The sequence below is a fragment of the Notamacropus eugenii genome, chromosome 3 (assembly GCF_028372415.1).
Source record: "Notamacropus eugenii isolate mMacEug1 chromosome 3, mMacEug1.pri_v2, whole genome shotgun sequence".
NCBI lineage: Eukaryota > Metazoa > Chordata > Mammalia > Diprotodontia > Macropodidae > Notamacropus > Notamacropus eugenii.
In genome coordinates, this window is record NC_092874.1 from 285,109,804 (window position 1) to 285,134,574 (window position 24,771).

At 39.4% G+C, this 24,771-nt stretch overlaps 2 protein-coding genes across 3 annotated transcripts in view; both read left to right on the forward strand.

Annotated features, from left to right (window-relative positions):
- The window catches only part of PARPBP (PARP1 binding protein), an 82,407-nt gene that overhangs the window by 40,619 nt on the left and 17,017 nt on the right, over positions 1 to 24,771 (forward strand). For both annotated transcript variants that reach the window (XM_072655739.1, XM_072655740.1), the window contains 5 exons: positions 3,563 to 3,733; positions 4,850 to 5,004; positions 18,867 to 19,050; positions 22,088 to 22,266; positions 23,831 to 23,912. In XM_072655739.1, coding sequence (XP_072511840.1) covers positions 3,563 to 3,733; positions 4,850 to 5,004; positions 18,867 to 19,050; positions 22,088 to 22,266; positions 23,831 to 23,912 — 771 coding nt within the window. The remainder of the gene's footprint in view (positions 1 to 3,562; positions 3,734 to 4,849; positions 5,005 to 18,866; positions 19,051 to 22,087; positions 22,267 to 23,830; positions 23,913 to 24,771) is intronic.
- Positions 5,623 to 7,186, forward strand: LOC140534576 (leukocyte elastase inhibitor-like). The gene is given in 2 exon segments (XM_072655746.1): positions 5,623 to 5,832; positions 6,134 to 7,186. Coding segments are annotated over 2 exon segments (1,140 nt in total). The 5' UTR covers positions 5,623 to 5,668; the 3' UTR covers positions 7,110 to 7,186.

Genomic DNA, 24,771 nt, shown 5'->3' on the forward strand with positions numbered 1-24,771 from the left:
ACGGGGGTGGGGAGGAGGGAGCGATCATTTGTTTAGTAACAACTGTGTGCCTACTGCTGTGCTAAGTGCCTTACAGATATTGCCTCATTTGATTAGTGGACCAAGGAGACCACAAGTGTTGAAGGTTTTTTTTTTAAGAACATCCAAAAAAAAATACAATTTGAGATACAAGACCAAAAACAATTAAAATACTCCAGAATCTAAACCAAATGTTAGAAAAGTTATAACCAATTTATAACCAGAAGTATAATCTGAAATTATAACCAACCTACCATTTAGTATTTGTTGAGTGTCTTCTATGTGTCTGACCCTGTGCCAAATATGAGACTACAGAGATATCAATGAACCAGAGCCTGTCCTCAAGGAGCTCACATTCTGTAAGGGGAGACACATGAAATATTTATGCATATAAAAACATACAAAATAGATGATAAGTGATTTAGGAGGGAAACACTAGCTTTTGGAGAGATCAAGTAAGGGCTCATGTAGGAAGCGTATTGTGTAGGGGAATGACAATGGTCATTTGTAGCTATGGAAAATGGATTGGGGAAAGGAAGGTTTTGAGACTTTAGGTGAAGGGAGAGACTAATTAGAAGGCTATTGTAATAACCTAGGCAAGAGGAGATGAGGATTTGAACAAAGAAGGGCAGCCTTATGAGTTGAGAGAAGGGGGTGCATGTGAGAAATACTGTACCAGCAGAATTGACAAGGCCCCATGGGGCTAGTGAGTGTTCATCCTACATTCTTTTTTTTATAAAATTAATTTGTTTGTTTTCAGTTTTCAACATAACTTCCATACGTTTTAAATTTTCTCCACCTCGCCAAGATGGTGTGCAATCTTATATGGGCTCTATATATACATTCTTATTAACCACATTTTCACATTACTCATGTTGCATGGAAGAATTAAAATGAATGGGAGAAACCATGAGAAAAAGCAAACCAAAACTAAACATAATGCAAGAGAAAATAGTCTGCTTCATTCTGTGTTCTGACTCTATAGTTCTTTCTCTGGATGTGGATGTTCATCTTTTGTTCTTGAAGAGGACCAGTGACATCAGGAGGGTGATGTTTTGACTTGCAAGTAGATTGGATTTAAGTGAGGCAGAGCTGTGCAAAGTCATCAGTCTCATTCCTCCAGAGTCATCGAGTCCAATATCAAGACCTAAGTCAAGATGTCTGGTGATGGCCCCAGATGCAGTGGGAGAGCTTGACCTTTTTAAGCTAAGGTCTTTCCTCAGTTTGTCTGAGGCAACACTCATTCAGTAGTTAAAGGCTAGGTAAGGAGTGAGGCGAAAGATGGCCTAGTTTACCTTCACAAAAGAAGGCTAGTGAGTTAGAAGAGTTGAGGATAGTACCAAAGTTACAAAATGATTAAAAGGATGGTGATGTCCTCACCAGTAATAAGACAGTTCAAAAGTAGTGTGAGTTTAGGGGGAAAAGATAATGAATTCTGTTTTAGAGATGTTGAATTTATAGGACATTTAGTTTGAAATGTCCAATAGTCATCTATGTAGGGATGATAATTGAACCTATAGTAGCTTATGAGACCACCCAGTGAGAGAGAGAGAGAGGGAGGGGGGAGAGAGACAGAAAGACCAGGGCAGAGCCTTAGGGGACACCTACAGTTAGGGGGTATGATATGGATGATAATTCAGCAAAGAAGACTGAGAAGGAGCAGTCAGGGGAAGAGAAACAGAGAGAGCTTCAATGAAGGGGAGACTCAAAACCTAGAGAGGAGAGAGTGTGGAGGAAGAGAGGACAAGATAGTCAGCAGTGTCAGGCACTGGAAAGAGGGGCAAGGATCAAGAGCATCAAGAAAAAACCTCAAAACACACATGAAGATGTTCATTCAAATAGTTATTGAGTCCCTATTATGCTATGTGAAGGATTGAAATAAACATGCATCTTACTGGAGCCTCATCTTAGCCCAGTTGTACAGGAAGTGTCGGGGGAGGTATAGACCTTGGGTAGCTGTTGGAATTCAGGAGTGAAGCCTACAGAACTAGCAACTCAACAGTGACTGATCACCTGCCTAGGGATTCCTCCCTTCATAGAAAATTCTCCAGGGACACCAACTAATGACCACTCATGGATGAAGATTCCTCAGGGACATCCACTTCAGTTGTCTAGATTCAACTACTTTCATTGAAACACATCAGTCTTTATCAACTGGAGAATGTCCTAGAAAATAGAGCATTCCCCATGACTCCCTGCCCCTTTCCCTTTCAGTTCTTGCTCTTGAGTTACCAATAAGAATTTCAGGTTTTCTGAGTATTGTTTTTAACCACGGTGCTTTCCCCCACCCTTCTTGGCTGCCAATGTGGGAAGTGTTCTAAGGTTCCCAAAGTGGTGATATTTTCTAGTTTTCAGGATCAGCCCTAGAATTTTAGAATTCATTGGGTCTTTAAAAATCTTTCTGCACACAGGAAGTCTTTGAGTTGAATTTTGAAGGATGTTTGGGAAGTCACTAGATGAAATAGGAAAAGACATAAATGTCAGGCATGAGGAATACCATGGACAAATGCTTGGTGGTGTGAGTGTGGCATGTGTTTGGGGATTTCTTGCATGGAGGAGATGCACTCGAAGCAGGCTAAAGAGAGAGGTGAGAGCAGATTATGAGGGCCATTAAATGTCTTGTGGAAGTCTGAGATGCTGAGGCACTGCGGATTATATGACCATATGAGAAAGAGAAGTTCAATGGCAAGATACAAAAACCATAGTTTGGAAGGCAGACAGTGAGACAAGGTGGGAAAGACCGAGAAGATTCTTAGGATAGTATCCAAGCTTTTGGTGGAATCTGGGGGTATAGAAATAGAGAGAAGATGGGTGGGAGAGACCAGCTCTCAAGTGAGTCCCTGTCCTGAAGCACTGAACATTCGAATAATGTAAGATGAAAACAACAGCAGCAGTAATATTACTAGTGCTCTGGAGCCCTTTGAGGTGTCCAAAGTGCTCCCAACAACCCTGGGAATGGGTCCATTTTACAGATGAGGAAACTGAGGCAAACAAAAGTGAAGTGATTGCTCAGGGCCACAGCTAATAAGTTTCCAAGGCAGGATTTATACTCAGGTTTTCCTGATTCCAAGTCTTCTCTACCCATTGGAAACGAAAGTTGAAAAGTGGGGGAGAGATTATTTGTGCAGGAGCATGGTTTGGAATTATCTGAGAAGAAAGATTTGATTGGTCCAAGACCAGAAAAAATAAGATGAACGCTCGGGATTCTCCAAGGCAGAATGAGAAAGGAGGGCATTCCAGGAATGGGCCGCCTTTACAAAGGATCTGGAGATAAAATGGTGTGATAGATAGATAGATGGGAGATACCTGCAACTATGAGAATGTGTAGGATTGGCTCAAAGAGAAAATGTAGAGAGAGCAAAGAAAAGGTGATTTGGGAGCAGATTGGGTGATTAAGAAAGGAAATACTTGTAACAGAAAAGAGAAAGGATTATTGAGAAGTGTCATTGATGCTACTTCCCAAAAGCTCTTTGGGACTTGCATTTTCTTCAGTGTATATGAGATTGTAACCCTCCAGATGATCATCTGATTTGTTATTGAACAGGTACAGTCAATAGCAAGGAAAATTATCTGTTCATATTTAAGCCTGTTGGTGAATTCAAAGAATGACTTAGCCTTGGCTCATATCATTAACATTCCTGATAGAGGACTTGGAAGAGAAGCTTTCACGGATCTCAAACATGCTGCTCGAGAAAAGCAAATGTCTGTCTTCCAGGTATGGAAACCTGAATTTTCAAAGTGCTTCAGTTATTTTGGCATTTGGTTTAAAACTTTCCTATAATGTTGTTGTAAAGAGGTTGTTTAAAGTAACTTATGGTTAGATTTCTTGAGACTCAGAAGAAATCTCATCTATATCACTAATTTAGATTCTAATAATTTTCTTTACATCTATGTATATGCATGGGCTCCCTCACCTAATTCTTTGACTGTTTTCCAAAGGAAATTTCTCAACTTTTTCTTTATATAAAAGTTCTTATTTGAGTGACTTCAACAAAAGTACATCCTTGAGTCTCAGTTTCTTCATTTGTAAAATGAAAGAGTTACACTAAATGGCCTCTGAGGACCCTTTGAACTCAAGATCTCTTATTCCATTATCTGCAGCCAAAATAATTTCCCCTTGCTCCTAGGCATGGGTATATGAACATATGATCATAGTTTCCTGGAATTTTAAAACTAGAAAGAACTTTATTCTAATCTCAAAGAAAATAGGAAAAAGTTCCTGCCCTCAAGGAACTTACATTCTGAAGACCAGAGTTCAAGGCCCTTCCTGGCCCCCACTCCTGGAAGATAGCAAAAAGCCCAAGAAGTATCCAATATTCTCACCCACTCTGGTCTACTTGACAAGGAGACATAACCTTCCAGTTTCTCACTCATAAGATTCCTTGGCTGAGAGGCCAAGATCCTGGCCTAAATGAATCAAACCCAGTATGATGTCTGTACCCCTCAAACTCTAAACAGGATAGCCCCCACTCAAAGAGGGGTGGTTGGGGAAGCTTCGAGTGAGCAATGCAGATGTGGCATTTACTTCCTGGTAAGCCTCCTAATTTAGCCCAACCCTCCCTTGTGGGAGAAATCCCAGCCTTTGCCTCTGATCTTCTGTTAGGGCCTGGCTTGGCATCCTCTCAACTCTATTCACTTCGTCCTGGCTCTCTGAACATGTCTTTATCAAACTATCTTTTTGCCATCTAGTATTGGTCTCATCTCTACCCTCTTTCAACTTTGGACCAAGATATTTATATCCTATCTTAATGTCTACCTTTCAGTTATAATTACAGCTTTTCTTATCATTCTTAATTACTAAATAATGCTAAATAACTTCTTCAACTTACAGGTTGCCACCTCATTCATTAGGATGATAGAGCTTGGAGGGAAAGGCTATGCACCTTCACCATCTGATCCTCTCAGGACACATGGAAAGGGGTTGAGTAATTTTATTATCTTCATGGACAAACTGGAAGAAATTCTGGGAGAAATACCAAATCCAAGGTAATAGCTCATGTGATAGTCATAGTAATCAGTTTAAATTTTAATGCATTAATTTATAGATGGACATGTAAAAAGTGTGCTTGTCCTTTGTTGTCGAAGAAGACCATGCCATCAGAGAAATAATGACATGACTTGCACTTGACTTTGTTTTGAGTGAGGGAGGGCTGTGCAGGTCACCAGCCTCTTTTCTTCTCCAGAGCCATCTGAATCCAGTGACCAGATATTCATCAGGATGACTGGAGATGACCCAGGATGAGGCAATTGGGGTTAAGTGATTTGCCCAAGGTCACACAGCTAGTGAGTGTCAAGTGTCTGAGGTGAGATTTGAACTCAGTTCCTCCTGACTCCTGCACTGGTACTCTATCTACTGCACCACCTAGCTGCCCCTTACATATAAAAAGTATTAAAATTATGAAGTCAAGATGAATCAGTAAATAGTGAATAGGTGGATGTTGTTCAGTCATGTCCATCTCTTTGTGACTCCATTTGGGCTTCTCTTGGCAAAGGAGTGGTTTGACATTTCCTTCTCTAGCTCATTTGATAAGTGAGGAAACTGAGGCAAATAGGGTTAAATGACTTGTCCAGGGTCACATAGTTAGTGCCTGAGGCCAGATTTGAACTAAGAAGATGAGTCTTGGTTCCAGACCCTCACCTGTCTTAAACCATGGAGCAGCTGAGTGTGGCGAATACCCGTTTTGCTGTTGGGCTCTACAAGACTTTGGTTGATACCCATGCAAAAGAAAACATCTTCATATCTCCATTAAGCATTTCAACAGCTCTAGCTATGGTACTTGTGGGGGCCAGAGGTGACACTGCAGCACAGCTGTCAAAGACTTTTCATTTTTTTTTTAAATTTTATTTTTATTTTTTAATGTTTAACAATCACTGCCATACAATTGAGATTTTATCCCCCCCACCTACCCCCCACTACCCCCCTCCCTCCCTGCGACTGCATACAATTCTGTATAGATTCTACATATACTTTCCTATTGAGTATATTTTCACTATAGTCATGCTATGTAGTCAGACTAAAATAAATGAAAGAAATCGTATAACAAATCAGAACATGATACACAAACACATACACATACACAAACATGATCTGCTACATTTTGTGAGTGACTTCCATAAAGACCTTTCATTTTGATGAAGGTGATAAGGTTCATTCAAGATTTCAGAGCTTAGACACTAGTATTAATAAACGTGGAGCTTCTTACATCCTGAAACTTGCTAACCGATTATTTGGAGAGAAGACATACAGTTTCCTTTCAGAATTCTTGAGTTCTACCCAGAAATTATATGGTTCTGAGTTGGCCACAGTTGATTTTCTGCATGCTTCCGAAGCTGCAAGGAAGGAGATTAATCAGTGGGTCAAAGAGCAGACAGAAGGTAAAATTCCGGAGCTATTGGCATCAGGTTCAGTAGATAGCCTGACTAAACTTGTGTTGGTGAATGCCATCTATTTCAAAGGAAATTGGGAGAATCAAATTGATGAAAAACTTACTACTGATGCACCATTTAGATAAAACAAGAGAGAAAAAAAAACAGTGAAAATGATGTATCAGAAAAAGAAGCTTCCCTATGGTTACATCGAGGCTGTCAAATGTCGAGTACTAGAACTTCCTAACAAGGGCAACGAGCCTAGCATGGTCATTCTGCTGCCAGATGATATTGAGGACAATTCTACTGACCTGGAAGAGATCGAAAAGCATCTCAGTATGGAAAACTTAACAGAATGGACACATCATAAAAATATGGATACCATTGATGTTCTTGTACGTCTACCCAAATTCAAGATGGAAAACACCTACATCCTCAACTCATATTTAGCACAAATGGGTCTGTGTGATCTCTTTACCAGTGGTAAGGCTGATCTCTCTGGAATGTCAGGGAGCAGAGATCTCTTTATCTCCCAGATTGTCCATCAGTCTTTTGTGGAAGTAAATGAAGAAGGCACTGAGGCAGCAGCTGCCACTGCCGGCATTGCAGTATTAACCATGTTGTTGCCAGAGGAAGAGTTTAATGCTGATCATCCATTCCTATTCTTCATCTGTCACAATCCCACAAAAAACATCTTATTCTTTGGCAGATTTTCTCATCCATAAAACCTATGGGAATATAGTTTGAGTAAAGAAAACCAAATTTTTATATCTGAATTTTAAAATTATGGCCTAATTGCTATATCAAATTTTCCTAATAAAATTACTGGTCAGAAACAGAAAAAAAAAAAACATGAGTCTTCCTCACTCCAGGCCCAGCACTATTTCCACTGCACCACCTAGCTGCTCTCAAATAAGCGAATATTAGGCTCTTAAGTAATTGACAAAACTATAACCTTGTGATTTTTGAGTTTTTAAGAGTTTTTGCCTACCTTTGATATCAAGATTTTTGTCAAGGGTAAACAGACTATTTTAATTACCTTTCTCAAATAAGCTTGTTTACCACAGGTCTTTGGAAGGATTTCTAGAATTATGGAATTATAGATGTATAAGAAACATCACATAAGGTAGAAGGAGGCCAAGACTTTGGTATCGTTATAGACCTGGATTCAAGTCCTGTCTCCTCCATTGGCTTGCTGGGTGAGCTAGGATGATTCAGTTCTACAAACACTAAGTATATATTTTATATCAGGTACTGTGACAACTTGGGGAAAGCAATAGGTGCATGGATAAGTAAATGCAAAGTTATGATACTGAAGATTCAAAGTAACAAAAAGAGCTTGGGATTGACCTTATGCAAAACTCTGAAATGGCTCTTTGCCAAGGAGAGCAATCCTTGGACTGAAAAGGAGAAAATGAATTTAGCTTATGAGGAAGGGATACCCAAGACGAATAAGGAGATAATAAAGTCCACCCAACTGCCATTATGAGTTCAGACCAGCTTGACTTCCTCCAAGGTTCTGAGAGATATGATTGCTCAGCTATGTTAATGATCTGAATCTCATCCCTGGAGGGACACTCCATACCAGTGGTTTCCAGCACCAATGGACTTGTGTCATCCCTGAACACACGCCATACTCATACCTCTGTCCTAGACCCTCTTCTCTCCTCCCTCTTTACTACTTGTTGATCTCATTAGTTCCCATGGATTTAATTACCAGCTGTATGCTAATGATTCTCACATCTACTCATCCAGTCTTAACCTGTCTACTGACCTCTGGTCTCATTATCTCCAAATCACCTTTCAGATATTTCAAACTCTATGTCTGGTCTTCAGCTTAAACTCAACATGTCCAAAATGGAGCTCATTATCTTTCCCCCCAAACCTTCTCTTCTTCACCCCATTCCTTCCCTATTGCTATAGAGGATAATACTCATCCTACCTGTCCCCCAGGCTTGCTTCCTCATTATCTCCCATTCCCCATATCCAATCTATTGTCAAGGCCTGTTAATCTCACCTGGGAAACATTGCTCAGCTACGCTCCCTTCTCTCCTGTGACACTGCCCCCATCCTGATGCAGGCCCTCATCTCCATGCCTAGACTATTGCGATAGCAGCTGGTGGGTCTGCCTGCTTCACGTTTCCCTCCACCATGGTCCATCCTCTCATCAATTGTTAAAGTTAAAAAGTACACAACTGACCATGTCACCCCACCTCCCCCCATTCAGTGAACTCTGGTGACACCGTGTTCTTTATAACTGGACCTGTGGTTTCGTCACTGGCACCCATTGAGAGGATTTTTCTGGGCACGACCTCTGAGGCCCCTCCAACAAAGATTCTAGGGGACCCCTGAAAAATCCTGCAAAGGCCTTTGCTGCAAAAGGATCTATTTGCCAGTGGATCCCAGTACTTTTCCTGGAGGCATGGCAGGATTGTCAAAAGTAAAACAAGCTGGTTGTTAGGAAACCATGGTTCTAACCTTCACTACCTTTTTGAAGCTGGTAGATCCCTTTTCTTCTCCCTGGGTAGATGCCCTTTTCCTCTCCTCCTCCAGGCTACATTTGGAAAGCCTTGAGGGGGAGTTTTGGACCGGGATATGTTCATATCTAAGAAGTTGTTTCGATTGTTACCTCATGTATGAGATTACTACTTGCATATGAAGTTTTGTTTTTTATTTTAATACTTTAGTAATACATATAACTGCTTATTTCACTTGACAGTTTTGGGAAAACATTTTTTCTTCAAAATTATTTATAGTATCTAAATGCTTCTATATACTAGAATTTGATCTCAGCATTTTTAAGGGAAAAATAAGAAAAAAGATGTATTTTGGTGTCTGGCTTCCACAGAGCTTCATAGAACATGTACAAATATGGTTATTTCTCTCTCAACTGTAGTCACACACCTGGAGGCTCATCTTATTACCAAGCCTGGGCATGTGATTTTGTTACAAAACATCAGATTAATAGATATTTATTTAAGTAGATTATGAAGTATGCTGATGCAGCTAAAATAGATTTTTTAAAGTGCTTATTTTTCTAGAAATAAATATTTTTTATTTCCTCTCTTTGGTGATTCAGAAGTTTGTGGGACCAGAAGAAGACAGGCTTCAACTTTCTTTTTTTCATTCTTTTTCAGTGGTTTGAGTCACCAATGTGATATGATAGTCAGGAAGCTAATGTGCTGTTGGGTGGGAGACCTTGCTCCTCGGCCTCAGAAGGGCCTGCTAGTTTTGCTATTCTTTGCCTTGCCCAGGCCATATCTAGAATATGGGGCTCCATTAGCATACTGCCATTAGGAATGCCTTTGATGGGCATCCACCAAGGGAAGGCAGCCGGAATAGTGAAGGACCTTGAGTCCACATCCTATGAGGACTGATTTTGAAAGAAGGAGGAATGGGAAGCCTGAAGAAGAGGAGACAGTGGGAGCATGAGAGTGGTCTTCAGGTATTTAAAGGGCTGTTATGGGGAAGAAGTAGTAGACTTGTCCCACTTGACTGCTGAAGGCCAAACCAGGCAGGACAAAAGGGTTGATGCTAGGAAGAACTTCCTAACAAAGCTGTGCCATGGAGTCTTGTAAGAGAGTGGCTTCCTCCTCGTTGGAGGTCTTGAGCAGAGACTGGTGGACTACCCATTGACTGTGTTGTGGAGTGATTCTTTGGCCAGTAGAGGTTAGACTAGATGATTGCCTACCTTCCAATCAAAAAATTCCTTGATTCTTCGACTCTTCCAATAACAAAACTCTTAAGTTTTTTTTTTAATTCCTTTTTGTCCTTCCTAGTCTTTTGGAGTAATCAGAACAAATACATTACTGATTTCGATGCCTACTTTGTCTTGAGGACGTTAGAGGATAGAAACAAGTCCACCAATATGTAGGCCAAAAGTCTACATGGGAAAGCTCCCAAACCAAGAAGATGGCAGGTCCTTTGTCTAGGATTTGAGGAGAAACTCTAGGAGTTTCTGATGTTCCAGATCATGTTCTTAGGCATTATTTTGGGGTGAAAAGGTCTGGATGATGGCCCTTGAGTCTGATGTTAACTGCTGTATTCAACAAAAAATATTTCCCCCTAGTGCTTTCTTTCTTTTTCCTTTTTTTTTTTTTTTTTGCTGTGGGTGGGATAGTGGAATGGGAGGAAGAGCAGCGTTGGAAAACCCCTTGAAAGTCCTGGGAGTGAGGAAGGAAACAGCAAAACATTCTTCCTGAATTTTTATGTTTTTATTTTTCCATAGGCCTTGACATCTGTACTTGGGCCGCATCTTCACATTTTTCCAGTAGGTGCCACCATCTGACATGTGCTGTATTCACCAGAAAATTCCTTCAGTCAGAGGCTTCAGATTATCTAAAATAATTGAATTTCCCTATTGTCTGCAAGGTTTTAAATTCCCTATTTCAGGTTTATTTTAAAGCAAGTGATAGTTCTGTTATCTATCTCTAGATTGTGTACATATATTTATGTGTATGTATATATGCACACACATATACATATATGTATATGCATGTGTATATATACATACATATGTATATATGTATATACATATGCATGTATATACATATATATTCATGTATATTTATACATATTCATTCTAGTATTTCAAGTATTATTACCAAGGGTTTTTTATAAGTATGATTTTAAAATTCATCACTCATAATTTTTCCTTATAAAGTGTGATCTTTCACTGAAAGGAAAAATAAAATTCCCTCTCCTTTCATCCCTTGTCTCTCTCTCTCTCTCTATATGTATATATGTATATGTATATATACACACATGCATATACGTACACATTCAACATTTATACACACACATGCACATAAAATAATAAGGGCAGGTAGGTGGTGCAGTAGATAGAATGCCAGACCTGAAATCAAGAAGACCTATCTTCATCGGTTCAAATCTGACTTTAGATACTTATTAGCTGGGTGACCCTGGGCAACTCCCATTATCTTATTTGCCTCAGTTTCCTCCTCTGTCAAATGAGCTGGAGAAGGAAATGGCAAGCCACTCCAGGATCTTTTCCAAGAAAGCACCTCAAATGGGTCACGAAGAGTCAGACATGACTGAAATGACTAAACAACGCAAATGTATGCGGTATAGCATTTATATATGTGCGTCTACATATACATGTACAAATATACATACACACACATAAGAAATTGGTTGAGTAGCATGTATAAGGGATAACCAATGGCTTGCCCACATGCTCTGTTGATCAGGGTGTAGGAAAGCCCCCAGCATGTGCTGTGCACCCCTTGTAGAGAAGTTTGAATGGGAGATAGAACTAAGTTATACCAGAATGAGAAGGCCTGACATTGGTCACATCCCAGGTCCATAGCCTGGCAGACTGAGTGCTGGGCATGGAGTCACAGGACCTGGATTCACATCCTGGCTCTGTGGTTTACTACGTCTGTGACCTCAGGAAGGTCCTTTTCCTCCCAGCACCTCAGTCCCTCATCTGTCAGATGAGTGGGCGGGTCTACATTGCTTCTGAGATCTGTCCAGCTCTGTGATCCCCCAAAGTATCAAGGTGTACACTGAAAAATCATACTGATTATGGGAACTCGGGTTTTATTGAAACCAGATTTTATTTGCATCAATATATGTTTCCTTATGGAGTAAAAGAGATAACTGTCTAATGGTTGAAAAGATCGGGGGGAAAATAATCATTTTATCTCTTCAGAATGGGTGAAATTAGTTGTGTTTCCCCCCTAAATCCTCCTCTGTTGAGCAGCTTCTTTTTCTGGTCTTGAGCATTTGCATTCTGACATAGTCTCAGGAGTCTGGACTATGATTTCAGGCTTTCTTCAGTCCAGTTCGATGCCTGTGCGATAGAGGTGTAGGTAAGCCACCAAGAGCCAGTGAAATCCAGTGTGGTTTAGATGACAGAACCCTGAGGAGTCATGGGGTCTTACTTTGGGTCCAGATCTGGGCAAATCCTGTCATCTTGCTGGGCCTCAGTTTCCTCATTTGTCAAACAAGTGGCAATGAGGTGGCCTAGTGGATAGAGTGTGGGACCTGGAGTCAGGAAGATAGAAGTTCAAATCTGACCTCACACTTATTAAGTGGGACCCTGGGCAAGTCATTAAGCCTCTGTTTTCAGTTTCCTCATCTACAAAATGGGGATAATAATGACACTTCCTTCCCAAGGCTGTAGTGAGGACCAAATGAGGTAATATTTGTACAGGGCCTCGCCAGTGCCTGGCACATAGTAGGTACTTAATCCGTGCTTGTTCCCTTTTCTTCACCTAAATGGTCTTTAGGGACGTTGTAACTTCTAAAATAATATATTCGATCCATTCCCCCTTTGGCGTCTATCCAGGCTGGCCAGGATGAAACTGCTAAAATACCCTGTTCCCCTTCATATGCCCTTCTCCCCAAGTCTTACTTTGGGCTGGGATAACATAGCTGTAAAACTCTTCCTACATAGTCCTAATCCAGGGGTGGGGAACCTATGGCTTTGAGGTCACATGTGGCCTTTTAGGTCCTTGGGTGCAGTCTTTTGGCTGAATCTAAGTTTCACTGAACAAATTCTTTTATTAAGGAGATTTGTTCTGTGAAGTTCGGATTCAGGCAAAGGACCGCACTTGAGGACCTAGAGGGCCACATGTGGCCTCAAGGCTGCAGGTTCCCCACCCCTCTATCTAGTCTGTGGGGCCAAGGTTTGAAATGGAAATTGTCTGAGATGTTTTCCAGGGGATTCATGAATTGAATGGGGAGGGAGTTAGACCAGATGACCTCTCAGGTCACTTTCAACTCTAGGATTCTAGTGACATCCAAATGGATGTTTGCCTGAACACATACTGCCTGAGCCAACAAAGATGGATTCCAGCTCTCCTTGTGTCTGTTTGTCAGAGGTCATAATGGGGTCAAAAGCCACTGTCTTACAGTTTGTCCCTAATACAGTGGAGTTAAAGAGTTGTATTAGTCATAAAATTCAGCTTGTTTCCTGTAGAGGAAATGAGAAAAAGGAAAAAGTCCCCAAAGCTGACTGCCATAATGTAATTAATTTTTCCTGTTCTTAGAATAGGCATTGAAGCTGCTTCATATTTTATCAAGCTTTTGAATATACCTTCTTCTTTTTTTTAAACTTTTTCCAGTAAGGGTTTATTCCCAGAAAGAGTGAATATTGTATAACCCACTGGGTATTATGTTCTATTAAGTCTTCATTTCAGCTGTATCTCAGTTCTTGAATATCCTTAAGTAAATAAGTCAGCTCATAAGAACTCATATAAAGGAATTTATAAAGAAACAAGCCAAAGAAACTAGTATTATGTAAAGAGTGACCATTATTAGTCATTAATTATGGTATGGGTTTTTTTTTTCTTGATACAACCCAGGGAGAGTTAATGAAAGCAGATAGTATACTTGAAAAAATCATTGTGTTTAGAAAGATGGTTTTTGGAAATGGCACAGAATTGGAAAAGCATTTAAAGTGATGTATTTGAAAACAGATCATTTGATTCCAGTAATTCAAATGTGGAAAGTGAGTTTTAACAATGGCCAAGCATTTACTGTGTTTTATAGGCAAACAAAGAGGGTTGCAAGGCCATTGTAAGGATGTCAATTAGTCTATCAACAAGCATGTATTAAAGACCTACTATGTGCCACATGTGTTGTGCTAGGTGCTGGAGTTGTTCAGTTGTTTTCAGTTGGGTCTGACTCTTCGTGACCCATCTTGGCAAAGATACTGGAGTGATTTGTCATTTCCTGCTTCAACCCCTGCTTGTGAGATAAATTGGGTTAAGTGACTTGTCCAGGGTCACACAGCTAGGAAGTGACTGAGGCCCAATTTGAATCTTTCTTACTCCAGACCCAGGCACTCTATCCACTGCACCACCTAGCTGCTGGAATTCCAGAGACAAAACTGAGGAGATGTTGTGTGTACAAATACTCACAAAATAAATGCAGAGTAAAGACAATGGAGATTAGCAAATGGAGAACATGTTCTACTCTGAGTTTTAAAGAATCAGGGTATTTCTGTACTTAGAACTCTAATGTGAGCCACTGTAGTAATAGCTGCTTAACTTACTAGCTCAGCTATGACAGTGTTTCATTAATGAGTCAAAGGCAAAAGAAAGAGATTCTGTGTATTAGTGCTTGGTGAACTCAAATGCTCAGAGATGTGAGTGTGGTCCAGGGCAGAGGTCTCAGCCACATGACCTGTGGGCCTCATATGGCCTATAACATTGTTGAATGAGACTGGAACCAGATTAAACTATAATTGGAAAGTATTTAACAAAAATAAATAAAAGGAACAATAAAACATAGATAGTGTTGATATGTGGTTTTTCTAAGACAATATGCAGTTTGCAGGGAGCCTTACGTTTAGCTTAGAAGCTCCCTTTTCTGCTGGACTTTGATACCACAAATCTAGTAGGTCCCCCCAGTTTCATTCCAGCTTCCCCTCTATACCTAGTGTTGAAATAAGAAGTGGGCTGTTTCTTCTGAATGTCAAATGGCCATTATCTTCAACTGTCTCACATGAAGAGATAGCCTTTCTCCGGTCCCTGGCAAACCCCTCTACACACACACACACACACAGACACACAGACACACAAACACACAGACACACACTCACTCTCTCTCTCTCTCTCTCTCTCTCTCTCTCTCTCTCTCTCTCTCTCTCTCTCTCTCCCTCTCCCTCTCTCCCTCTCTCCCTCCCTCTCTCCCTCCCTCTCCCTCTCCCTCTCCCTCTCCCTCTCCCTCTCTCTTTCACTTGCTTACTCACTCTTATTCTATCTCATCTTCTCAAGGAGATTCCCTTCACTACCATCCCTACTCTCACTAATCCTCACTCTTTCCCTGTCTACTGGCTGCTTCTCTACAATCTGCAAACTCCCTAGCCTTAAAAAATATCCTTATTTAATTTGTCCATCTTCCCTGGCAGTCACCCTCTACTTCTTGTGCCTTGTGTGGCTAGACTTCTTGCAAAGGCTCTCTACAATTGGTTATTCCACTTTCTATCATCTCTCTAGAATCTGACTTCTCACCTCATCGTTCGTTGACATCATTCTCTCCGAAGTAAGTTGGCAGTGATTTCTTAATTGTCAAATCAGAAAACCTTTTCTCAGTCTTGAATTCTCTGCAGCCCTTAACTGTTGATTATATCTCATTAGCATCCTCTGTCTCTGGAACGTCTTTGATTGGAGGATAGATGCCCCCTTCTCTTTATTAGCTTTCTTTTGTATGTTGTATTCCTCCATTAGATTCTAAGCACCTTGAAGGTGGGCACTGTGTTTGTTTTTCATATTTGTATCCCTTGTGCTTTGCAGTGACTAGCACATAGCAAACACATGTTTGTTGAATGACTTACTGACCACCATCCTCTTGATACTCTCGATTTTTGTAACACTAATCTATCCAGGTTATTTTCCTACTTGTCTGATCAGTCTTTCTCAGACTTGCTGTATCTTCATCCAGGTCATGCCCACTAATTGTGTCAGCACCCAATACAATGCTAAACTTTGTTAAAAGCTTCTTCTATATCTACTGAATTAATCATGTGGTTTTTGTGATTTTTTTTACCATTTATTTTATTGTTTCCCAATTACATGTAGGTTTCTGTTATTTTTGTTTTTTATTTGATTAATTATGCTTATTCATAATGCTGAGCCATATTTGAATCTCTGGTATGAATCCAATTTGGTCAAAGTAAGTAATTTTATAGATATATTACTATAATAAGATTTTACTTAAATTTTTTTGCATCAATTTTCATTAGCAAAATTGATCCATAGATCCCTTTCTCTGCTTTGGCACTTGGGTTTGCATATCAGAACCTTTAGCATTTTTATAATAGCTTGGATGAAGATTCAGCTGTTATGCTTCTCAAGTTTGTGGATAAAATGAAATTAAACCAGTATTCATTACATAAATGACACCAAAATCAGTGTCCAGAAGTATCTCAACATATTTGAACAGAATGCTAAAGTTACAAGATAATGTTTATAGGAATAAATGTAAAGCTGTGCAGTTGGGTTCACAAAATCAATTGTACCAAATATAGGGTGTTGGAAGAAGGGGCGAATGTATCAGATGTAGTAGCAGCCTGACTGACTAAATTGTTTACATTCCAAACAAGTGTTTTGGCATCAGGAAGACACTGTCTTCTTGTTTTAATGCTAGTACTCTCAGTTCCTTCAAGCAATCCTCACAAAATCTGGTTTCTAGATTCCTTGTTGTCTTAGTCACTTTCTTTTCTTTTTTTTAAATAGTATTTTCTTTTCCCCCCCAATTACGTGTTTAGACAATTTTTAGCATTCATTTTGACAAGATTTAGAGTTCCAAATTTTTTTCATTCCTCTCCCCTCTTCCTAAAATGGTAGGCAAGTTGATATAGATTATATATGTGCTATCATATAAAATATATTTCCACATTAGTCACAATTGTGAAAGATGAAACAGATCAAAAGAAAAAAACATTTAAAAGAACAAAGTAAGTGAAAAAAGTATGCTTCGGTCTGCACTGAATCCCTCAGCTCTTGATCTGGATGTGGATAGCATTTTCCTTTGTGAATTTTTGTACTTGTCTTGGATCACTGTGTTGCTGAGAAGAGCTGAGTCATTCATAGTTGATCATCACAGAATATTACTGATACTGTGTACAATGTTTTCCTGGTTCTGCTCATTTCACTTTGCATCAGTTTGTACAAGTTTTTCCAGGTTTTTCTGAAATCTGCCTGTTCATTTCTTATCACACAGTAGCATTCCATTACATTCATATACAGCTTGCACAGCTGTGCTCCAATTGATGGGCATCTCTGCAATTTCTAATATTTTTTCACCGTGAAAAGGGCTGCTATATATATTTTTCATATGTAGGTCCTTTTCCCTCTTGTATAATCTCTTTGGCATACAAACCTAATAGTGATATTGCTGCATCAAAGGGTATACATAGTTTTATAGCCCTTTGGGCACAGTTTCAAATTGCTTTCCAGAATAGTTGGATCAGTTCACAAGTCCACCAATTAATGTTCCAATTTTCCTATATCCTCTCCAATATTTATTATTTTTCTTTTCTGTTCTATTAACCAATCCGATAGGTGGTACTCAGAGTTGTTTTAATTTGCATTTCTCTAATCAAAAGTGGTTTAGAGCACTTTTTTATATGCCTATAGATTCTTTGTTTTTTTTCATCTGAAAACTTTATTTATATCCTCTAACCATTTATCAGTTGGGCCATGACATATTCTCATGAATTTGACTCAGTTCTCTATTTGAGAAATGAAGCCTTTATCAGAAACACTTGCTGTAAAGATTTCCCAGCTTTCCGCTTTCCTTCTAATCTTGATTGTATTGGTTTAGTTTGTGCAAAAGCCTTTTAATTTAGTATAATCAAAATGATCTGTTTTACGTTTTGTAATGTTCTCTATCTCTTGTTTGATCATGAATTCCTCCCTTCGCCATAGACACAACAGATAGACTATTTTTTGCTCTTCTAATTTGTTTATGGTGTCACTCTTTATGTCTAAATCATGTGCCCATTTTGATCTGATCTTGGTGTACGGTGTGAGGTGTCAGTCTATACCTAGTTTGTATCCTGTGTCGTAGTCACATTCTCCTGAGAATCCTCTAGTTTATCTATACGTGGTCTCCAGAACTTAGCACAATATTTTAGGTGTGATTTGACCGGAACTGGACTTCAGAGGAACTCTTACCTTTCATCCCAGATTCATTACTTGCACTAATGTGGCCTAGAGTTGCTTGATCTTTTTTTACCAGATGCTGTTGACTTCTGCTGAATTTCTGGGCCTTGGAGAACTCCCTGGAGTTTTCATACAGCACTAGAGAGGTGCTTTTTTCAATGGTATTATTAGAAATTTTTATTTAATACTCTTTTACTTGCTAACTTTAATAATGAGAGTCCTTTATGACAGAAGAGGAAATACTATATTTAACAACCATATAAATGGTTGTTATGGATCATGCAGGGGTGGGGAGCCTGCAGCCTTGAGGCCACCTGTGACCTTCTAGGGCCTCAAGTATGGCCCTTTGACAGAACAAATCCCCTTAATAAAAGGTCACCGTATTATATTTTGTTAGAATCAGCAAAAAAAAAAAAAAGATAGGTGGAACTGTTCTTGTAAATTTATATACATTGCAAATTTGTCTAAAGTAATTTTTAATGAAAAGCTCAGTTTTTTGGTTAGAAATGTTCCAAGATGCCCATTACAAAATTGGTTGACATTTTCTTTAGTCTTTCATAAAAAAAAATCTTTTGCCTCTAGTCTTTAGAAGTCAAGAAGAGAAGTTGCCATTAATGGTAGAAATGATTCTTACCTTTAGAAAACAAACTTTTATTTTGCCTTAAGTTGCTTGCATCAAAAGACCACTCGTTGTTTCCCTAGAGGCTGCTGTTTGACTTAAAAGATCACTCACCTTCTTTCAACAGTGTTGATTAACTGTGAAAATCTGATTTTCAAAATGACAAGTCTATTGAAGCATTGCCAATATTACAATGAAGGATGATGCCTTATTCCTATTTTCAGAATTGCAGGAGGTCGGATACTCTCAGTAATAAAGACAGAGTTAATAAAAGGCCGAAGCAGTGGGGATCCATTCCGGCAAGCGATGGAGGAAGTTACTCATGATTTGGATTTGAGGATTAAAAATATTATGAACTCTCAACAAGAAGACAGAGTTGTTAACACCACTGGCAGCAGCCCAGCACGGGTAATGAATTGCCTTTTTCCTTTTTAACCTTCTAAAGAAAGAATTATCTCTTTTGTCATTGAAAATATGATTCAATACTTGCTTAAGGCAGAAGAGAGTGACTTCTTCTGTCCTGAGACTTTGTTAAATGAAAATCTTTTCAAGTAAGATCATGTTAGAGTTTTTTGGTTGTCAATTTCGAACAACTAAAAATATTCCTAAATTGAATGTTACCATCTGAGGCAGCATAACCCAGTGGGAAGAATACTGGGTAAAGGTCAGAGCATTCTGGTTTTAGTCCTTTCTTGAATGCTAAGTACAATTGTGTAACCTTAAACAAATCACTTAATGTTGAGCAGACAAAATGGTGGCTTGGAGTCAGAGGGCCCGGCTGCAGATTCCAGCTCTGACACTTACTACCTGTGTAACCTTAGCAGGTGACTTACCTTTCCTGGGCCTCAGTTTCCTCAAGTGTAAAATGTGGAGTTTGGACTAATTGACCTCTAATGTAGTCCTTCCAGCAATAGCATTCTATTAATTCAAAATCTTTAAGTTCCTTTCCATCCTGAAAAATATTAGGATCCTTAGCTCATTTGGTAGTCTAGATATAGTTTATAAATATGTGTAAATATTTGCTAATTAGCTACCATGTCAGTTTTTCTAAAGCATATCCCAATTTCTCCCCATTGATACCAGTTATAAAATAACATTATTTTCATCTCCCAGGAGGCAAGGAATACTAGACATTATAAAGGAATGTTAGGTTTTTCGATGGTCAATTTCAAATCATGCCTAGCGGTGCTTGTGAACTAGAGGTCGAATTCACCTTTTCCTCAGCGTAATTTCCCCTGCTCTAGAATCTCTCATTCTATACTAGACTATGGACATCCCTTAACTCTGTACATACCTGTACAAAAAAAAAGAAAGGCAGAGATCAGTTTTCTAGTTTCTCATCGCCCCGTTGGCTACAGGTGATGAATTCTTGGGGTACAGAAGCTTTTAAAAGCATTCTTTATCAGCGCATAGACTCTTCATCAGTGGAGGGTAGTACCTGTAACAATGAAATCTTTGAAGTACTTTTAATGTCTAATAGGAAGCTTGTTGTAATATTGTTTTGCCCTAGAATAAATTTTGTAATCAGCCAGTTAAGGACCTTTTCATAACATAGCTCTGTGGTATTGACCTTACAGACAGAACTATAATGGGTGCCAGTTTAGAAAGAAAGACTTTGCTTAACTCTTGTCCTTACATTAGATTCGTATCAGGAGGAGCTATATCGAAGGACACCATCATAGCTGAGATTGCCCCATACTATGACAGTGCAAATGGGAGATATATCGAAGGACACCATCATAGCTGAGATTGCCCCATACTATGACAGTGCAAATGGGAGAAAGCCCTGCCTCTCCAATGTGTATTTTCTTTAAGCCTAAAGGGGTGAGCGCCAGGCCTTGTTCCCAAGAATCCCTGACCTCTGACTGCCTACCAGAGCATGAGTCAAGTGATAGATCCAGAGCCCGTGGCATAAAGGGACCAGCAGCACCTGCTGCTGAGGGCTCAGGAGTTTCCCACCTCTCATGTCAAGGACTGAAAGCAGCAAGAACCTGGTGTCATAATGTAGTCTTTTAAGCAAGTCTCAAATCATAAAACTAGGGACATTTCTTGAGGCTTGGACTTGGTGCTTGCTTTTATATTGTCTCCATATAGTAATAAATAAATGATGATAAACAGATGGAATTTATTGGTCCTGACAACAAACTAGAAGCGGTTTAGGTAGGTTTGTGGATGTTAGCACTATGAGTTATTAAGTAGAAGTGAAGGGTATTTGGAATATGTCCCTAGCCTTTTGAGGTTTGCCTCAAACATTGTCTTGGTGCCACTGTTTCTGAGACAGAATGTTGGACAACGACCACCATTTTAAATTACAATGAGATGCTTGCTGTCATATGGTCACAGTACTTTGCTGTTTTCTGTCATCTAATCTTCACAACAGTCCTGTAAGGTTAGGCTGAGGGTATTATCCCCATGTGATGCCTCAGGAAACAGATACAAAAAAGTGTCATTCCTGGAGTCCTATGGTCAGGCCTTGACAGGAAGAAAACTTGGGCCTGGGTGTCTTGGCACAGCCTTCTTCTCTTTCTTCTTGATCCTACTCCTCTCTACAAAGCTATAGATTTGGACTTGGAGGGACTTTCTAGGTTATCTAGTCTAATCTCTTCATTTTTCATTTGGGGAAACTGAGGCCCAGTGACACTGGTTTTCATGTGTAATTTGTACTTCTTATTTTGCCATTTTGTGGTTGTGCCTCATAGTTACCAAAATGATTTTCCTAAGCTATAACTAGGACTGTCACTTCCCCACCTCATGTATTCCAGTGACTCCTTTTTTCCATTAGGATTAAATATGAATTCCTACTTAGCTTTTAAAACCTACACAATGTGACTTCAGCCTACCTTTCCAGCCTCTCCTTCCTGTATTCTGCAGTTCAGCCAAACTGGCCCCCTCTGCTCCTCACACAGGAGGCAGGCAGGTGCTCCACCTTCCACCTCTGTCCTTTGCCCCTGCTATTCCCCATGCCTGGAATACACTCCCACCTTGCCTCCATTTCTCTGGATCCCCGAGAGCAAGTAGTGCCTTCCCCATGGAGCCTCTTGTCATTCTCACCACTGCTCATGACCTCCCCCACCTGAAATGTTCCCTTGTATTTGAGTGGTATCTATTTCCTAGATGCTTATTTCTGTCCATGGTATTTCCCATGGCAGAATGTAAGCTCCCTGAGAGTAGGGATCATTTAACTTTTGTCTTTGTATCCCCAAGTGCTGGGCACATAAAAGGTGTCTTAACAGATGTTTATTGATGGAGTCATAGTTAGCGTTTGATTAGCCCACACAGGAAAGAGAGTATTGACACAGATAATGGAAGACTGTGAGAAATAGGGGTGGGCTGAGGAGGGGATGAGTGTGTGTGTGTGTGTGTGTGTGTGTGTGTGTGTGTGTGTGTGTGTGTGTGTGTGTGTACAGTCTTCATTACATCTGCTTGAAATTATTTTTGATTTTAGCCAAAATCTTATGCCATTAATCATGGCACTGCTTACTGTGGCAGAGACACTGTGAAGGTTTTGCTTGTTCTCTTGGACAAAGAAGCATCGAATCCTCCCATTGAAAACAAAGCCAACCTCTTGTATGGGGATGAAAACACAGCTTCATACCCTGGCACTCCTATCCTGACTCTTTTTAGGTGAGAAATGAATGAATAAATAAATGAACAAATGAAAATTTCTTAAGTGCTTATGATGAGTTGGGATGTAAATGTAAAAAGAGTGATAACCCCTCGCCCTTCAGGGAGCTAAAGGGGACAAACAAGGCCTCTAGAGAAGTGGGAGCCAAGAAAAGCAAAGTAGGGTGGCCTGGGATATCTGTTCATGGCAAATGGATGCTAAGGTAGCCTGGGTTGACAGCTGGAGAGCTGGATGGAATATAAAAGTGAATATTGGTCTGGTGTCTAACACCAGTCAGGAGACTTGATGGACTAAGAGGACTGGTTTGCATTCATTCATTAGCCAGCTGAGATGCCCATTTGAGTAGAAGCTTCCATGATGAGGGAATGAACTTCTCCAGGGACTGGAAGCACAGATGGGTTCTAGGAGGTCTGGGCCTGATGTGGTGAGTGCTGGTCCAGGCGGGCGGAAGCAGGACAGTGGAAGCCAGAATGCAAAGTGGCCGGATTGGCAGCTTAGATGACTGAATGGGTCAGAAAGGTGAATCATACAGGTAATGTAGGCTTTTTCTAACTGCTGTTGATACAGAGAAAAATGGGTGCCAAAAGGTTACTTACTAAATGAGGAAATTTCTTTAAATTAACGTCTCTCCTTATTAGCTTAGTTATTTGTTTGCTTGAAAGCAGGTTAAGCCAAATGACCTCTCAAGGAGGCTTTTAAATCATTCATTTTCTGATTCTAATTTTTTCCTCAAAACATTCACTTTGTTAAAAGCTGCTGACCTGATTCTGCCTCTAGAGCAGTGATCTCCAAACACTTTTGATCATCTATTAGAGCTGTCCCAAAAGTGCCTTCAGAAGGTCTATAGAAGATATATTTCATTGCAATACTCTTATTCAAGTGAAAAAAAAATTAAGTTATCCATTTTGGAAAATTTGCCAGAGAAAACCAAACATAAATAAATAATAGGATGAGGCCATTTTTGTCTCAGATTGGTTCTATGTGAACTGCGTTAAGAAATGCGAACCAAGTAATAGTGATGATAATAATCACATTTTTGGCCTGAGTCCTTCTAAAGGCGCCGCAGTTGCTCCCCACTTATAGCATAGCACTCATTGTATGTCTTCTGGCAAAAATAGAATTCAGAAGGATTCTTTTTCAGGCATGTGTTGTACTAGTAGCCTCTGAGGTCCTGTCCCATTTTGATATTCTGTGATATTGGGATTATGATGACCAGCATTCAGAAGCGAAACCAAATGAATTCATTTTTTAAATAATTTGAATCATTATAATTGGCTGAAAGTTTCTATCCTAAGTAGCTGCCTAATATTTGGGTTTTTAAGTAATGAAAATAATAATGACCTGCATAAAAAATGTCCTGTGTAAACTTGATTAACTCCTAGGGTTCTAAGAAAAGAAAAAGGAGGTGACAGCACCATTATGTAAAACTGCAGAGACTCATAATCAAGAGTAAATCATCTAAGATCATAGAAACACTGCTTTTTGTGGGGATAATAAGACAAAATAAATGACACCTTTTAAAGTATATGATGGCTTATCATTCCCTAATTCTTTTTTATTTAGTTCTCCAATACAAGCAAATGAATTCTTGGTCAAGCCTTTAAGAGAACGTGTCCAGAAATTAATGGAAGAGAAAAAAATAAAGGTATAGTATGATTAATCTGGATAAAATGATACATGAAGTTATATTATCATAGATATATGATGTACCACTAAAAACATCTTTGGTATTAGCAAACTACATAAAGGAGATGCAGGGTTAAAATGCAACACATTTAGGAAAATCAGCTGTAAAGAGAATATTGTAAATTTTTAAGTTGACCATTATAAAAATCCTCTTTCTTTGCAATCTTGGTTAATGTGCCTCTTGCCATTTAAATCTTTATTGTTTTCGAAGAAGAAAAAGAGGAGGGGAGATAAACATAAAAGATAATAAAGCCATAGATTTTGACCCGGAAAGGACCTTCGAGGTTTCTTTGTCCAACTCCTTCCTTTTACAGATGAGGAAACTGAGGCAAACAGGGTTAAGTGACTTGCCCAGGGTCATTCATCTAGTAAATATCTGAGTCCAACTTTGAACTCAGGAAGATGTATCTTTCTGACTCTCAGGCCTGGCTCTATCCACTATGCCACCTCGCTGCCTGAGAGGTTGGGTACAAACTAGCCAAGAAAATAATAAAGAGAAAAATGAGCAAGCAGGAAATACAAGATCACGATGTGGTGAATAAATATTGCAGTGTTATGGAAACTGAACCAGAATTTCACAATGAAAAATAAAGATAATAATTATGCAGAATCTCTAGAAATGTTAGAACAAGAAACTCCAGAATTGTTTAAAAGGGAAATTAAACTGTTATAGGAAGAAATTCAGAGGAAACTGGTGCAGAGCTCAGGATAGAAGAAATCAATAAAACAAATCCGAGAGGACTATTTAGAACAGGTGATAGAGTTTTTTCAAAACAGTAAAGGCCATAATAAAAATGACATGCTTGGAACCTAATAAA